The sequence below is a fragment of the Penicillium manginii genome (genome assembly GCF_028828005.1).
Source record: "Penicillium manginii strain IBT 31320 chromosome Unknown utg000004l:1.0-7231830.0:1.0-7236170.0, whole genome shotgun sequence".
Lineage (NCBI taxonomy): Eukaryota > Fungi > Ascomycota > Eurotiomycetes > Eurotiales > Aspergillaceae > Penicillium > Penicillium manginii.
The window spans coordinates 821292-839063 of NW_026643105.1; the positions used below are offsets into that span (position 1 = coordinate 821292).

The window sequence follows — 17772 nt, forward strand, 5'->3', positions numbered from 1 at the left end:
ACGAAGTCAGGTGATTGAGGCCCGCCGATCTACACCGCGGCAATTATGTTTAAGGGCAATTATGAAGGGGAAATGTTTGGAATGAAGCGGTAGACAGAAGAAAAAGGGTATAATTTGGAAGGTAAATTAAATTACAAAGCGCGAAGCAAGAGAGCCACGGCCAGAGCAAACAGCGACCCAAGAAGAGCTAGCATAACAAACACCTGCTGCCATCCGTGGAAGGGACGCCGGTTGGCTGTCAACATCGTCGAGATTTCGTCTTCCAAACGATTTCCCATGGCTGTGAGAGAAAACTCCTTCTCGGCTCGGACCTTACCTGCCGCTGCCATTGCATCAATCTCTTTTTGGCTCATGCCATAGAGCACTTTATCCATCACTGCTGTCCACTCATCACTCGCATGCGCATCTCGGAGCCAGCCCGTAACGCCCTCGACGATAGTTTCCAATGGACCACCAGTGTTAGATGCCAACACAGGAAGTCCAGCATGCATCGCCTCAACAGGAACGATGCCAAAGTGTTCGTTAATCGGAGTGTATAGAAGGAGTTTCGACTGTGCGAGGAGGGTATCTTTGAAAGTGGTAGGAACAGAAAGGAGGAAGAGAACATCGATTTCGTCGGGAATAGACAAGGCGGAGACGACAGTCTTTGATGTCGCGGTTTGTAATCCGAGGCCCATCGCAAGGTCATCAAGTTCCTGGTGGTACTGAACGTTTTCTTGGACGCGATTGTCGTAGCCGCCTGGTATTGTTATTTAGAAACTTTGCGTGAGAGGGACATATGTATGGAGGGGTTATTGAACTCACCAGCAACTACCAATCGCGTACCCTTTCGCTTCTCTGCACCTAGTCCATGGTAGGCCCGAATAGCCAAAGCCATGTCCTTCTTGCGTTCAAAGCGATTGATACTCAATAGGATCTTCGTGCCGCCCCATAACGGGCCACTTTCCGTCTTCTCGGGTGTAAATTTCGCATCTGTATCAACACAAGGATAGACAACTTCCACATCTCCCAACAGATCCGGCCCGAAAACATCCCGCACCACGCCCCGCGAGAAATTCGAGTTCGCAACGACCCGATCTGACGCACTGAGTGCCCATCCCTCAAACCAGTCAAAGGGATATCTGTACAGGATCTTCGCCAGTCGAAGGAGCGAGCCACCTTCATTGCGCCGCGCAAGTAATTGGTCGGGGAAATGGCAGTAAAAGAGGATACGCTGGGTGCGAGATTTGCGAGGATGGCTGAAGGTTTTCAAGATAGGAACACATGCGGGCAGCTGGTCAACTATGAAAATATCATCTTGAATATCGTTGTTGTCGGTATTGAGGCCATTCTTTGCCGCTGAGCTGTTCGGTTGGTCTCTGGACCCAAGTTCGGAGAGGAGTGACGCGGTGAGGTGAAGCTGGCGCAATGACGCCATGAGGATGTGCAGGCGGCCGCATATGTGAGCTGGGAATATGGTATTTCCGCGCACGCGTACATCGAGTGTGCCATCTCGCGCTTCTTCGAAACAATGGCTTTTGTCGCAATGTGAGGTATAGATTGTCACGCGATGACCGCGGTTTTGGAGGGCCAACGCGACGTCAATGATCAATCGCTCTGCGCCACCAATGCCTAGGTCAGGGTGAATGATCACCACATTCGAGGGTGCGAGACCCGACATGGCTGTGGTGTTTGGTGATGTTACTTTTGGCGCGGGTGAGCTGCGAAGCTACAAACAAGCCACGTTGGAGGGAGACGTCATCAGATGTGATTACTCATCAGCTACTGTGGGGCAGATCTATACGATTGAGGTTCGAATTCCTATTCATGCCAGTGTTTACTGTATAATCACAGGTGACAGAACCTTGGAAAATATGGCTACTAATGTTCGGAAATAATGTCAGGTCGGAATATATCTAGGTATTCATCAATGTGATGAGTTCAATCCCTGGATGGCATCTTACTAGTAAGGATAAAGATAACACAGCTGTTTCCTGAGTACGAGTCCCAGTCATCGATGAACAACATCTTGATTATTTAAGAGTACTGGAAAATCAGTGCTCTTAAAAATAACTGATTTGAATACCTCTGTGTCACTCAGAAAGTGCGGAGGCCTTTCATACTTGTTACCGCGCTTGTTCGCACATATGACTGAGCCTCAGGCACACATGTATAGCTATCTGGGCTGGCATAAAAGGCTAAAATTATCCACTGTCTTTATACCAATAGTTCATTTTCATCTCTTTCAAGAATATGTCACTTCCATTACTTCTATATTGACAATGTACCCTATGACAAGGATATATGAGCCTATATCGGATGAGCCTATCAGCAGATCTGCCGGTGGGTATTTCTTATGCCGGGGTTACTCCAAATCTCCAAATTTCACACAGAATAAATCTTGGTTCACACAAATCCTGTGTTTACTCCGATGGTGAAGTGGACTCGGGCTTTAAAGTTAAAGAATATAGTGAATTTTTAGCACGGAGTGCACAGTGTATTTCAAGTTGGTTCATGCATGCGCGGCTCGCGTGGCAATCCGGGGAAATTCAATCAGATAAACCATTGTGGAGAGTCCCATCGGCAAAAGAGATGCCGTTATATCCGAAGTCTCCAACTACGTTCTTGGAGCAAAGTACAGCCCTCAATACCAAGCTTTGTTTCTTCTTTACCTTTCTCTCTCTTCATGTTCGTCCTTCCTGGCAGATTCCCAAGACAGAGTCATGGGAGAAGAGGAGAAGAATACTACCAGCGTCGTTGGTGGTGAACCAGTCATCCAACCCACTCCCTCGCAGATTGAAAATGATTCGCCCCAAAAGCCCACAAAGCTGTGAGTTCACAACTGAAGCCGTTACTCCACGTTCACCCCAGACCCTGCCAAGCTTTGCTATCCACACCTCCGCGATACAACAATTGGGGAAATACGCACAAAGAAATGATCCCTTACCCTTTGATCCACGATACTAATTCGGTTATGAAAACAGCCGTCAGGCATTCATCGTTGCTGCAGGCTTCATGACAATGTTCATGACCTGCGCGATCATCTTCTCCTATGGTGTCTACCAAGCCATCTATGAAGAAATGGCCAAAGATGCCTCCTCAGTCTTTGCGGGGACCTCATCTTCAATCCTCAGTCTAATCGGCACCCTATCCATCGCAATAATGTCCATGGGCGGTCCCTTCGTCATGACCTGGGCAAAACTCTACGGCCCACAGCCTGTCATCATGACCGGCGGTCTCGTCTTCGGCCTCGGGTGCATCCTCGCCAGTCTGAGTCAGTATGTCTGGGAATTCGCGCTGACACAAGGCCTGCTCGTTGGTTTGGGGACGTGCATGGCATACGTCCCTACCATGTCCGTCGTTCCGACCTGGTTTGACAAACGCCGCGGGTTGGCTATGGGCATTGTTATCTCTGGGTCTGCTTGTGGGGGTATGATTTGGCCGCCTGTGCTGCGGGCTATTACCTCGCACATTGGATTCCGGAACGCGTTACGAATTTCCGGGTGTTTGGTCATTTTCTTCGTACCTTTGTCTGGCTGCACACTGGGCTGGGAGCCTCAGTTCAAGAAAAAGCTTGCTGACCAGGTAGCTGGGTTGTCGAAGACGACCGGATGGATCAAGGTGCCCCTGATTGACTGGAAAGTGGCGAAGACCAAGAAATTCGTCGCACAAGCTCTGGGGTGTTTTCTTCAATCTGCGGGATACTCCACACCTCTGTTCTTCTATGCAGCTTATGCACAGGCTCTGGGCTACAGCAGCAGCATGGCAGATAATTTTATCACAATCAGCAATGCGGCTAATTTCGTTTCTCGAATTCTGATCGGATATGCAGCTGATAAATTCGGTCGACTGAATGTGCTCTTCTTGACGACTATCATCAGCTCGGTAGTTGTGCTTGCATTCTGGTTACCTTCAACATTTGTCGATGATACCGTGCCTCATTCTGCCGCCAATGTCCTATTCATCATCTTCGCGATATCATACGGCTCCTTCGCTGCTGCGTATATCTCGCTGTTCCCTGCTAGCTTGATCGAACTTTTTGGCGTTCAGCATTTTACTTCGGTCAATGGGGCGCTGTATCTTGTTCGAGGTATCGGTGCGTTGCTAGGGACTCCCTTGACGGGATTGTTGTTGTCCAGTCAGTCGGCGTTAACTGATCCCTCGAACTACGAGATGGCTACGATCACCGTGGGAGTTCTGCTTTTTGCTGCGAGCATGGCAACCCTTTGGGTGAGAATCGAAGGTTCCTCGGGGAAAGGTTGGAAGTGGAAATTATGATAGTGCTACTAGTAGTAGCCACATGTGGTCACATAACCAGCAATATCCTGGTATTAAAATGAAGATAGCAATCAAACTGAACAATAACATGCTACCAGTACCTAGGTATGAGATGATCTCGATTTTCAAGCAGCTCGCCGTAACTTGTCTCAGATAAAAGCCATCTAATTGATAGTACGTAATATAAAAGCTATGTTCCAGGCACAATCAAAATATGAACGAGCGGATCAAAAAAGATACATGGGAAGAAGAGAAGGAAAAAGTAGGTTTTTATGGGAAATGATCCCTGGCAGCAGAAGTTTTGGATTGCGTGTCCAATCTAGAGACAGCCAACCAACGGAAAATGTACAACGGAGATGGTATCCAGCAGTGTTCAGAGACTACCAAATCATAGAGGGGTAGGGGTTCATGCGCGAGCAAGAAACCAAATTGCATGTAAAAAAAAAAACAGAAAGAGGATATGTATCCAACAAAACTATAGCACAGGGCAAGAAGGGCAGAAGAGGTATCGAAGAATCGACGGTGAAAATAAACAAGATGTCATAATACAGGGGATTGGGGTAATATGGAGGCGTAAATCAGTTAAAAACAGAAGAGATAAGAAGGGGAATAAAGGGGGTAGGGAATAAAGGGGGTATGAAACAAAGATGGGGGGAAATTTCAATCAAGTGTACATCCATAAACGGTAGCGACAGGCGTAATGAACGCTTAGTGAGGGAGGGTCGGGGAAAAGAAGTGTTTAGAAGCAGTTGAGGGTGCTCTTCTTCTTTTTCTTGTTGAGGGCGTTCATCCGCTCTTCCAATTGGGCGCGCGCGGCCTCGGCCTCTTTGCGGGCACTGCGCTCTTCTTCGACGGCCTGAAGGGAAAGACGAGCGGAGTTACGCTCCTTGCGAAGGGTGGACAGTTCGTCTTCAAGGCCCCAGGCCTTCTTCTTCCAGCCCTCACAGTCGGTCTTGACCTTGCTACTCTGAGCTTCCAGGTCACCAAGAGCTTCCTCGAGGGTAGCGGTAAGTTGCTTCTCGGCATAGAGATGCTTCTCAATAGTACGGATACGAGTTTCTTGGTCCTCGACGATCTGGGCATTCACCAGCTCCCTGCTAGCATGGCGAGAGCCGGGAGGGGAGACACTCCCAGAGGCAATAGAGGGAAGTGGGGGGAGAGGGATGGCTGGGGGAGGAGAGGGCAGAGACGCAGCCGATGAGCTCTTGCGAAGATTGGATGTGAGGGAGCTGCTTCGGTCGTGGGCACCGTCTTGAGATCCGCTGTTCTTGATTTGAAGCTCCAGCTGCTCGATCCGCACTTGGTAGGTCTCAATTTCCTTCTCAAGAACAACAACTCTAGCCTTGGTATCCTCCAGGGCCTGGTCGCGCTCTTGCTGAATAACTGAAAGACGGTTGTGGTGTTGATCAAAACTGTTGGTAATCTGCTCCTCCAGTTCTTCGACCAAGCGGACACTCTTCTCCTTCTCCAGAGTGATCTCATCGACTAGCGCCTCCTTCTTCTTGACCTGCTCGTCCTTTTGACGAAGAGTGTCCTCCAGTGTTGCAACCAAGAGAGCCAGCTCATTGACCTTGGCATCCTGGATGGAGCTCTTCTTTGCCAACTCCTCGATATTTACATTGTCAATCTGTTTGCGAAGATCCTCATTGGTGTCCATTAACTCCGCGTATTTCTCAGAGAAATGCTGTTTCTGGGCCAGAACATCTTGGATCTGGTCAGCCATGTTCTCAGCAGTAACATCCGAGTTGAGCAGAGTTGAGACAGATCCGATGAGCTTGATCAATTCATCGCGCGAGTCAGAAATTTCCTTCTGCAAAGCTGCCATTGACCTATCATGCTCGGCATCCTTCTCGGCAATATGAGACTCGTGCTCGGCCAGAACCGCAGCCTTGGTTCGCTCCTCTAGCTCTGCCAGTTCAGTCGCGTGGGAGTTTTGCAGGGATTCCAGGTCAGATGTGTGGGTAGCAATAACCGACTTGTGAATAGAAATATGCTCTTCAAGCTCCGCAACTCGGGCCTGCTGGGAGTCCGCGGAGCCGCTGTCGCTCTCCTTGGCAGCAGAGAGTTGCTTTTGGGCATCGGCGTGTGACTGCTCCAAACCAGCAATGGTAGCTAGCTGGGCGGTGATGGTGGATTGATGTTGGTCGATGTCGTTCTTTAACTTCTCCACAAGTTCCTGTTGCTTAGATCGTTCGGACTCGAGGGCATGTGCAGCAGCTTCCTTGTCGGAAGAGCCATCGGAAGCTGCACGCTCGGAGCGCATTGTTTCTACAGAGGCCAGGGCAGTCTCAAGCTCAGCCAGAGTTTTCGATAGCTGTGTCTCAGACGACTGTAGAGATGTAAGGGCATTTTGGTGCTTGCTTTTCCACTCAGAAAGTTCACCTTCTAGAGCGTCAATTTTCTTGTCTTGCTCTTCAGCTCCGGCGTCCAGGGCCTTAGTAGCAGACTCTTGGCTCTTCAGAAGGCCCTCAAGGGTCTCCATCTCAAACAACAGCTGTTTCTCGCGAGCTTCATGGGCTTGCTTGAGCTCATTGATTTGGTTCTCTTGGGCAACGATTTGATCGCGCAACTGGCTGACCATACCCATGTCCACGGAAGAACCACCTTGCAAACTCGAGCGCTCTCGGGTCAGGCCAGAAATGATGGTGGACTTCATCTCCATTTCCTTCTTCACACTCTGGTTTTCAGCTTCGAGTGACTGCAGTCGCTCCATGCGGGTAGCCAGTTCGTGCATAGTTGCATCCAGGTGAACCTCGAAGTTTTGTAATGTTTCGGGCTTGCTGGAGAGCTCCTCACTGGCGATAGTACGCAGCGAGGTCAGAGAACGGTGAGCACGATCCACGCCGGAGAGAAGATTTTGGCTAGTCATGCGGCGGATCATCTTGAAGCCAGGAGTGGTAGGGGAGCTTGTCTTAGCGCGCTGAGCCTCAGCCTCGGCCTTGAGCCTTTCGACGAGTAAAAGAATTTCCTCGTGCTCAGTTTGGAGCTGACCATACTTCTGAGTCATCAAATCCGTGCCCTCCTGATGCTCGGCAAGAACCTTGCGCATCTTATCGAGGTCCTCGGCGTCAGATGGAGCGATAGTGGACGGTGCCATTGGGGTGACTGGAGTCTCGGGATTCTCAAGCTTCGAATCATTAGATAATTCGCGCAATGTAGTCGATCCCTCGCCGAGGATAATTCCGAAGAGAGCGATTGTGAGAATGAATGTTGTGCTCCAGACTTCGTGTTTGGAGCCTTGGGATCCTCTAAAAAAGAGACGGGGCGGGAGACCTCGTTCTGGACACTCGGGGCCGGGTGAAGAGTTTCATCGAGCTTGTCCTGGCGCAGTGCGGCCAATTCCTTCATGGCCTCCTCGTACTTTGACTCGAGCAGCTCATAGTCGCCAAGAGCACTCTCATGGGAGAGGCGCAAGTCAAAAAGCTCCTGGGTAACAGTCTCGAGCTTGTCAGCAACAAACTGAGATTGAGCAGGGCTAGTAACAGGATCTTCACGGAGAGCCTCCGTGCGACGGGCCTCAAGCTTGCTAGTGACATTCTCCAGGACTCTCAGATCATCGCTAGTCTCGCTAGCGGGTCGCTCAATCTCGGCCACCGACTCCTCGTCAACCTCAATGATCGGCTCACCAAGATCCTCATCGGACTCAGGGATAGCTACTTCAACGGCTTCATTTAGAACGTCCAGGGATGGGGTGTGTCGGTGGAACTGAGTCTTAGCCGGAACAGGAGCATAGGAAGAATTGACCCCATTAGGGACTTCGGGCTGTTCGCCGGCATTGTGATGGCGCGAGTCAAGATCCTGAAGCAGGTTATCCAATTGGCCAAGGCCTCTCTGGCGCTGAATTACATGCTCGAGGCGGATGACCTCGCGCTGCATCAGCTCCATGTCTTGATCAGATTCGGCCAGGCGGTCCTCCAAGGTTGAGATGTATTCCTCGCAGCTGGTTTCATTTTCACGTGCGCGGTTGATCTCCTTGCGCAGCTCGGCCACAATAGCCGCATGTTTCTCCTCCCCGGTAGAGGCACCATCAAGCTTGGACTCCAGTTCATGGAGGTAGGTCTCAGTGCCAACCTCTCGATCTAAGAACTTCTGGATACGAGACTGCAACTGTGCGTTGACAGTCTCAACATAGGTACATTTAGTCTCTCGCTCAAGCAAGGTACTCTCACTAGTGGCTAGAGAGGATCGAGTATCAGACAGGGAGGATTCGAGGGCTTGGATGGTCTTCTCGTATTCGAGAACCACCTGCTCCACAGACTCGGCGAAGGAGCGCGATCGCTGCATTCGCTCAATAGACATTTTTCCATCAACAGCGCTTTCATCAGCCTCGCCGTTGGCGGCCTGGTTGTCCTCGGCCAGATGAGAAATCAACTTGGTATGGCGTTGACTGAGAGCATTATAGCTCTCTTGGACGTCGAGAAGTTGGTTTTGCAGCTGGATCTCTCGCTCGTTCTTGCGTTCGCTGCGGTCAGTTGAGCTTGTGTCGCGGCGTTCTGATCCCTCTGAATTGCGGATTTGTTGTCTAAGGAATGCAACTTCCGCTTTCAAACGTTCGATCAATGCATGTTTATCTCCCTCGTCGGCAACCTGCTGAATTCGGGGTTTGCTTTGGATAGCACGAGCGCGTTGGGCGTAAGAAACAGTGTTGAGAGTTTCGCTCAGGTGGAACTCGGCAGGGGTCACACAGGCAATCATATAGGTATAAGCGTTGCCACCCAGTGAATCCTGGAGAAGACGGGTGAGTTTTGAGTCACGGTACGAAACGTGAGAACCGGACTGGCGAGAAGAAAGCTGCGAAATGACTTTTCCGAGAGCCGCGAGACCAGCATTGATTGAGATACCCTCCTTTGCGCGCTCACCAGAGGCACCAGTGTTCTTCAAGCGCTCACTACCAGCCAAATCGACAAAATGAAGCTTGCTTTCAACAGTAATGGAATCCCCGCCTGAGAAGGAGTCAACAGGCATAGACATGCGCTTTTCCTTCGGAGAAGAGGTCGCTTGCACGCCAGTGGACTTCCGCTGAACGAGATTCAAGCTAAAAACAGCATGCGAGCGAGAGGATTTGGCGTTGATGGCGGTGGAATCGGTTTGGCGAATAGTAGAGCCGAAGTTTAGAGCGCCGATCAGATCATCAAAGCAATTAATATTGACTTGGTGGAGGCCAGTAAGAAGGATGCGCCCTTTGGCATCTTCGCGAATTGAAACATTGCTGCGGTCGCTGTTCCCAGTAGATTCTGGCAGAAGCAAATCGCGGAGGTGTTCGTTATAGATCTTTAAACCGAGTATTAGCAAATCCCCACGGACGGTGGATTACATTCTCTTCATACCTCAACATAAGTCGCCTTAAGCTGCCAGGTCTTCTCCAAGTTCAGCTTCCCAAAGCTGGAGGCGGAACTCATGGAGTATCTTTGTGGGGTCCGCAGGCCAGTTGAACTTGAACCATTGCGGGTGTGTTTGGAAGGGCCATCAAGCTTCTCAAATAAAGCTTGCGCAGCACGGGGAATAATACCTGAATATTGTACATGATTAGTGCGCTGGTCTTCTCGCCGCTATATCACTCATCACTCAAGTCAAACATACCCATTGCTTCCGCTTCATTTTGCTCACTCGGACCCGAGGTGCCCATGGTATATGATTTTCCGGCACCAGATTGACCGTAGGCAAGAAGGGAAACATTGTATCCCTGGACGAACGAGCTTACACTGTCGTTCAGGTATTCCCAAACACCATCTTGATCAACAGTTTCAGGGAATACGCGATCGAAAACGAAGAGCTTGCGGCCTTGCGGCACATCGACAGCCAAACTGGTTGGGGCCGTGACGTGAACCATGGAGCGTTGGAATCGTTGCGGAATCAATTCGTATCCGGGGTCCGTAGGTTTGAGGGGAGGTCGTACTCGGACAGCTAAGATGCCAGGAATATCAGTGATTTGTTCTGCGGTTATGCTTCTCCATCTACCTTCAACAGGTTGTGACTATCGAATATGATGCGCGCGCATCAAGGTCCCAAACCCAAACAGACTCCTTGGACAAGAGATCACGTACCGACTTTGACAGCAGTCTTGCCATCTTCATCTGAGGCCCGGCTCCCACCCTGTCGACTACTCATACTCATGCGACTATTGCTGCGCGGCGTGCGCATCACCGCGCTGATGGGCCGCGGGGCGGTCCCCGTGGGTGAGGCTGGCGGTGAGGCCGTCATCGCCCTTGTCGAAACCACGTTGCGTGGGAGGGGAAGGGGGAGAGGACTGTGAAAATTATCCGAGGGAAGAGTTCGCGATCATGAGGCGTGAACAAGATCAAGGTGTGGTCTAGATTGTGGAGGTCGCGATTGTTAGTTAACCCCTTTAAAATTTTGGGGGGGGAAAGGGCCCGCGGGAGTTGGGAAAGTCAATTGTCGGGCAACAAGTGACCAGTTGCGGGCGCATTAAACACGAAATTGAGGCGACGCACCTGAAGCGATCAGACAGTGTACCCCCCGACACAATATCTTGAATAACCCCTGGAGGAGAAGGGGGATAAAGGGTGTAAAAAGCGCAACGTCTGGAGAAGACCGTGCACGAACTAATCTGCAGGTGGTTTAGCCCCGATTAAGATGAAGGAGGATTCGGTGCGTTGCTCTGTTTTTGGTGGAGACCAGGCAAGCGAGGCCTTGCAGATGCGGTCAGGGGCCGACGAGGTCTTTCTGGGTCGATAGTAATGGTTCTGGTAGTGGAAGTGCTAGTGTGTATTGTGGAGGGAAGTACGGAGTAGTAAAAGAGAAGTTCCAGAGTTTAAGAGTTACTAGTACGGTCAAGAGAGTAAGTCAGCAGGTCAATAGGTTGTGTGTACAAAGAGTCGTACCTTCCGTGGCCCTATCGTACCTGCCGTCGTTCAACCATGGGTCCAAAGGTTTCTTTCTTTTCTTTTCGGAGAACCACGTTGTCCCTTCTCCACTTCACCTCTTCTCTCCATCCTTACGGAGTACTCCATGCGGCATACTCCTGATTACATTTCTAACTCTACTCCCTCCTACTACTTCGTACTGCATCTGCCTACACTTCCATCTACACTCCGTACCGACCTCGGTCTAGCCTCAGGGGCTGTTCGTTTCAAATGCACCTTTAGGTTATCACCCTGATGGGGCTGCCCGGGATGAACCCCCCCAATTTCCACCTGTCCACGTTCAAGGGATTTTAGATCTTCTCATTTTATTTTATTTTACTTTGGCTCGCCTGCCCAGGCCCTGCAGCCATCCGCGCTCCATCCGCTCTGTCGATCGCTGCCCTCTCTCTACCCTGATGGATACTTGCAGTCCAGGAGACGGGCCAGTCAGACCAATACGGCAATTTCTCCTGTCATCTGGCTCCACCCTCCAGTCCAAGCTCGACACGCAATGTGAATGGCCCAGCTGGAGCTGGGCCGAATGGCCATTTCAATGGGGAGATTCATATCAGAGAAATTCCATGGAGAATAAGACCGAGACCGAGACCCGTCGCCCACCAGGGTTCCTAACCTCTGCATACTGTACTAACTACTTCCTACGAAATAAAATGCGAGTCCTTTCGTATTGCCTTTTGGTCACTTTGAATCCCGTTGACGATCCCATTCACCCTTCACATGGACCATCCTCAAAATTGAGCCTGCCACCACCCACCCCATTCAGCTCCAGACTGTTCGGTGCAATCCAAGCCTCGCCCGACGGGGCTCCCAGTACTGGCCAAGAAAGCTCCTACCAGTTCGAGGCTGGCTGGCGCATGATCGACAGGTTCGTGATTAAAAACGGCTGTCTCGACACCGCCCCCACGGGCATCGTGAAACAACGATGCACGGAGTATGGATCCTGGAGCTTGGGTCAATTCAAACCCTATCCATATCCGTGAGCCTTGTACGGAGTATATATGGATGCTCCAACTCTATCGGTCTCCTATTCGGCTTGTGTCAACCCACGCCACTACCACGAGATGAAGGATCTAACGGCGTCCAACTTGGCTCCACTTCATTATCATTTAACATCCACAGAATATCTGACCATGCCGAGCCACTCCGTCCTTCGTTTTATGGTGGCATAAGCAGATATCCCTGCACCGTAGTCGCATATTCAACCTTGTTCCATGGACCATTGATGCTATTTATTACCCGCAATCGATATGTTACCATCCCCGGGGGACCCTGTAGAAGACCCGCAGACAAAGATACTCCCCAGTCCAGCCCTCAGCATAAATAACCATGGCGATCATAGTTCAACGTCTTAACCAAGCGGGCTCGTGCGGACGCCGGCCGGCAAGACCGGGTCCTCGCCGGTTCGCAATGACCAAGGGCCCACCGATTCTCAGCTCGGGAAGAAAGCTGACCTCGAACCTTGGTGTTTCAAATGCCGAATATCACTCACCTAGCTCCCAAAAAAATTCCCGATCGCAGTAGTCTAGTCCCCTGCCATGCCCTGGCGCAACAAATTTATCTTGTTGGGAGGACCCACTTGGGCAGGTTGACACGCGGTTGGCATTTGACGTCAAACGTAGGACGCAAGCGGGTGAATGTCCTGGATAGGTGGCCTGTGTGTTTGCCAGTGCAATTAACAGGTAGTATATTTTTAGCCATCGGCGAATATATCGCCTCCATCGAGCAAAATTGGAAGATGCTATCGAGAGTTGAATTGTCCTATACTGACGGAGTGTTTGGCGGGAATACATTGGCATCGCTTTAGCGAATTTTGAAATTCTTGGCTTCCTACATCGACCATTATATAAGTTCTTGTCCATAGATAGAATCCATCTTTCACGCTATAGTCATAGTAGAGATAAAATTATTGCAGGGGAATGGCCAGAGATATACCATTCCGTACTACTAGGAGCGGCCTCAAAAGACATGTCTTATCGCAGCCTTGTGGCCTGAATCTCAAGCCAACTCAACACTCGTCATACTACTACTACTACTAGTAATAGCATAACCGGAAATATCAGATCGATCTCCAGGTTTATGACACTAGATCTATCTTATGCACAACAAATTATGACCAGGCACTAAAAAGACCGAGCTGAGCTTCGGGCCATGAGCCGACCAGCCCCCAGCTCGTCACCAGCGGACCACAATGATGTCCGAGAAAGCCCCCACCAAATATAGTTCAACAATCGATGCGAACCACCAGGCAAAGGCGCATATAAATGCGCCCCTTAATCCACTCTTGCGCCCCCTCGCAATTGTTCATGCCTGATGTCACTGCCCATGCGCCATCGAGCTGGAGCAAGGTTGGATCGATCAAGTCCGGACGCCGAAGCAAGGGGGCGCCGTTAGCTTTTGTGACGAACCCGATAGTTCGGGATTACCGACCTGACGATATCTCTATACGATGAACCTTAACTCTATCAATCGGCTAGAACTAGCTGCAAGGTATTATTGCCTTGTATGTAGGTCTTGGATAAGGTTCCGAGGTATACATATCGCAGAGACAAGAAAGGAGGCGTGTTGAATCTGTCGGCAATATTGTCCTTGAAGAATGTGAGCGAGTAGATCATCTGGACCACGCTCTGGTATTAGGTGAGGTACTCGAAAGCAAACATTGATTGCCCTCACTATTACATTGTCACCAACTTGAAATTGAAACAATACCTTATGGCCCCTAGTACATAACTAGTATATAGCTTTGCGAGGTTAATGCATAGCCTGTGATTACCTGGTCCGAGTTGGCGCTATGGCTCCAAGATTGCAGTCCCATCCACCAACCTCCAGGGCTGTTTATCATGGAAAATATTATTCTCTTAGCTCTCGGATCATTATGATGCTGTACTAGTAACTTCCAGGGTCGAACCTTGAAATAGATTCAACTTGAAGTTGAAGTTCCACCTCCAGGGCTGGCATGAATAACTTACAAGACAACAAGGAAGTGTTTTGAAAAAGCTAGATGATGTTCGAACATCCCTGGAGCCCTCCACTGGCATCCAACCTTGAAAGCAGGCTAGGTAGCTTACAAAATTTCCGTCCACACTATTTGAGAATATTATGTAGTCCTTACTAAAGCCCCACCTTTCTTAAGAGCTTGAGCAAACACACCATAGGAATCTCTCACCCTTTCGTTACCTAGGCACGCGGATACTACCAGTAGTGACCAAGGCGGTACTTCAGTGCCTTAGCATATGGGCTGCTCTCTAGTAACTACTAATATCAATTAGGTAATACTAGTATTATTTCCCTGTGCAATTTACTACTAGTAGTAGTTGGAAAGCTGCTCCGACAGCCTTAGCTCATTCCAAGTTAGTGACCCCGAGACTCCAAAAATACTATAAACATTAACCCATAATCTCGAGTTGTATGCCCCGGCGGCGGCAACTTCCAAGGTTCCAAGGTTCAACAACTTAAACTTAAATCAGACTCGGACAAAATCTGTTTTTTCAATTACTCGATTGTACAATATAAAATATAGACTCTCTAAAAAGCGGGATTTTCCATCTTTGAGGTGCCATTAATATTTGAGTGAGATGCCCCTCATGCTCGTGATGTTGAACTTGAAGTCTTAGCGGGAAGGTGACTCCGAAAACGGGAGGCCTTTCCGGCAGCTGGGGCTGCGGAGCGGATGCCCCAGATTCTGTCCTGTGTCACGCAACTCGAATGAAGTGAGGAATCTGGGGAATAGACTGGGGTAATTGAGATAAGCGCGAAATTTAGCTGTTGAAAGAGGACATCATTGGCAAAAAATGTTTACATAACTATGCTAGCCTGGTTCCTCACAGGTAAACCCTAATTGTGTCCTAGATCAGGCCAAGCGATAAGCCTACCCTAGGATAGACTTCCCAAAAGGTTGCCGGATAGAATTACGCAGGACACCGTGACGATAGCGCCGGCCTTATCGCCTCTGAAAAGGCATGCCTTTCCCTGCACCAAGAGAAGCTTTCTACCGTATTGCCGCCATGGGTACCTGCTTTATCCAGCCAAGTCCTGGTATTACTGGGCAAAACGCACACACGATCCACCTTGCTTGTTCTTCTGTTCCCAGGAATTACTGAATTGGAAGGAGAGTGTTAACGCCCCCGCAAGAAATGGGTCCGGGGCTGTATCCATCAAGTTCCCCCGGGATGCCCTCAGTGACTGACTCTATATTTTCTTTTCGCTTTCTCCCTGGCTACATTTGTTTTGGCACCATTGAATTGCCTGGCCCGTGATTTGACCAACAATCTCTGTTTTTTGTTCCTTCCATTGAAGATGAAGATGACGACCACAACAAGACCTCAAATTGTGGATATTGAGCCCACTAATGTCGACACAAATCAAGAATGGGCCAACACCGACGCTATCGATGCCGAAAAGAAGCTTGATACCACACCACAACGCCAGGATGCATTTGGTGATGAGGAAAACGCAGAGGTTAAGTACAAGGTCTTAAAGTGGTGGTATGTTATTCAAGTTCTCGAGCCCCTCGGGGATCCGACCTTATTTCAATGGCTAATATATCGTATGATCCAGGCAAGGTGGCCTGCTCATGGTTTCGGAAACTATCTCCCTGGGAATATTGTCCCTTCCAGCGGCCGTGGCAGGTATGGGCCTTGTTCCAGCTCTTATCGTGCTTGTTGGCATGGGCCTTCTAGCCACATATACCGGATATCTTATTGGGAAATTCAAATCGAGACATCCTCACATTTCTAGCATGGCCGATGCAGGCGAGGTGCTGATGGGCCGTTTTGGTTATGAATTATTTGGAACTGCCCAGCTGCTTTTCCTCGTATTCATCATGGCGAGCCACATTCTCACATTTACTGTGGCGCTCAATTCAATCACAAAACATGCAACGTGCTCAATCGTTTTTGGCGTTGTGGGAATGATTGTTTCTTGTTTCTTGTCCTTGCCACGGACACTAGAGAAAGTTTCATGGCTTTCACTTGTTTGTGAGTTTTCTCCTTATACTGTCCGCCTTTTCATCCGAATCAACAGGTTTAGCTAATTTGCATATACGCTTAGCTTTTGTTAGCATTTTCTCGGCCGTTATGATTTGCATGATTGCCGTGGGCATTCAAAATCCCGAAGCGATTGTCCACCCAACAGTAGAGACAAACTTGGTCACCGGATTCACAGCTGCATCCAATATCGCTTTCTCTTACGGTGAGTGAAACCCCTATTCCCCGAGAACCCCAACCTTTCGAGGGCCTTTCTGACGCCGCGCAGTCAGCCACAATACCTTTTTCACCTTTATCGCCGAGCTCAAGGATCCTAAGGACTTTCCCAAAGCTCTCGCGCTGCTCCAAACCGTGGATATGACTCTTTATATTATTGCAGCAGTCGTGATATACCGATTTGCAGGTGCCGATGTAACTTCCCCGGCACTGGGGTCCGCTGGTCCTTTGATCGCTCGGATAGCATATGGCGTGGCTCTTCCTACAGTAAGTTCTGCCTCTATTGTATGCTCAATTTTCTTAGCGATGACATACTCAACTCTTGTCTAGATTGTCATCGCCGGTGTTATAAACAGCCACGTGGCGGCCAAGTCAATCTATATCCGCCTCTTTGCTGGAACCGACCGCATGCATAAGCGAGATTTCGCAGCTGTTGGCTCTTGGGTTGGCATTGCTGCAGGGCTTTGGCTGGTTGCGTGGATTATTGCGGAAGCAATCCCAGTTTTCAATAACCTTCTAAGTCTGATTGTAAGTTATCCGGTTCCTCTTATGTATTTTTTTCATTTTCACTACTGACGCCTAAAACAGACTGCACTCTTTGGCAGTTGGTTCACCTTCGGGTTTACTGGTATCTTTGGCTTGCACATGGATCAAGGTTCTTGGTTTGCTTCTCCTAAGAGAACTATGCAGACTCTACTCAACATTTTCTCTATTTCTGTTGGAGTTGTTCTGGTGAGTCCCCATAATCAAATTTCAAATTGCTGTGACATCCCGCTGAACTTGGTATCTACAGTGCGTTCTTGGCCTTTATAGCTCTGGCAAAGCCATCCACGACAATCCGGGGAGTGCCAGTTTTTCCTGCGCCAGCAATGCATGATCAACAACAGCTTGAAGAAATCCAGATGCAAATAAATACCACTGTATTAGATGTCTATAGAATCGGACTTGTTTCCATGAATTGGGTTTGAAGTTTAGCTTCAAGGCATACCTTATCCACTCAGGCCTATCCATCTAATATACCCATCTATTCAACCGGAAACCAAATATAAACTAGATGGAACCCCTAATAGCATTTATTTTTGGATAGGCGACAGAATAATAGCCAAAATGACTGGGCAGGTGAGTCTTTGGCCCACTTCAAACACAAAGGGGTGCTCAACGTTTTCGTAGGTGGATCCCTTCGTTCAAGTACAAGCCCGACATGCACTTGATCGAACCGACAGATATGTACGCTCTCTTAAATGGACATTAAAGTACTTTTTTTTGGTTTCTCTTATCTTTCCAGTGATATTCTATCTTTAGTTTCTGGGTTTAACTTTGTTATTTCTCGTTCAAAGTTCAAGTTGGTGAATACGTTCCACAAAATCGGCAAAAACCTGCTTCATACTTCATACTCGAAATTCCATTGCCGATTGAATAAGATATCCTTTACGTAC

General features: G+C 49.2%; 5 protein-coding genes across 5 annotated transcripts; 3 read left to right on the forward strand and 2 right to left on the reverse strand.

Annotated features, from left to right (window-relative positions):
• Nucleotides 1-131: 131 nt before the first annotated feature.
• On the reverse strand, nt 132-1660 carry N7533_004014 (GDP-Man:Man(1)GlcNAc(2)-PP-dolichol alpha-1,3-mannosyltransferase; the record flags this gene model as incomplete). The annotated part of the gene is made up of 2 exons (XM_057100664.1): nt 132-739; nt 805-1660. 2 exons carry the CDS (start codon nt 1658-1660, stop codon nt 132-134), a joined length of 1464 nt encoding a protein of 487 aa, XP_056960294.1.
• Nucleotides 1661-2702: 1042 nt separating this feature from the next.
• On the forward strand, nt 2703-4257 carry N7533_004015 (uncharacterized protein; the record flags this gene model as incomplete). The annotated part of the gene is made up of 2 exons (XM_057100665.1): nt 2703-2809; nt 2964-4257. The coding sequence occupies 2 exons, from the start codon at nt 2703-2705 to the stop codon at nt 4255-4257; spliced, it is 1401 nt and encodes a 466-aa protein (XP_056960295.1).
• Nucleotides 4258-4996: 739 nt separating this feature from the next.
• On the reverse strand, nt 4997-10458 carry N7533_004016 (uncharacterized protein; the record flags this gene model as incomplete). The annotated part of the gene is made up of 5 exons (XM_057100666.1): nt 4997-7479; nt 7545-9528; nt 9585-9766; nt 9838-10161; nt 10302-10458. 5 exons carry the CDS (start codon nt 10456-10458, stop codon nt 4997-4999), a joined length of 5130 nt encoding a protein of 1709 aa, XP_056960296.1.
• A 1330-nt stretch (nt 10459-11788) lies between these two features.
• On the forward strand, nt 11789-12118 carry N7533_004017 (uncharacterized protein; the record flags this gene model as incomplete). The annotated part of the gene is made up of 1 exon (XM_057100667.1): nt 11789-12118. The coding sequence occupies one exon, from the start codon at nt 11789-11791 to the stop codon at nt 12116-12118; it is 330 nt and encodes a 109-aa protein (XP_056960297.1).
• A 3319-nt stretch (nt 12119-15437) lies between these two features.
• Nucleotides 15438-17213, forward strand: N7533_004018 (Amino acid transporter transmembrane; the record flags this gene model as incomplete). The annotated part of the gene is made up of 7 exons (XM_057100668.1): nt 15438-15619; nt 15693-16111; nt 16185-16325; nt 16389-16603; nt 16667-16864; nt 16925-17068; nt 17130-17213. The coding sequence occupies 7 exons, from the start codon at nt 15438-15440 to the stop codon at nt 17211-17213; spliced, it is 1383 nt and encodes a 460-aa protein (XP_056960298.1).
• Between the last annotated feature and the right edge of the window lie 559 nt (nt 17214-17772).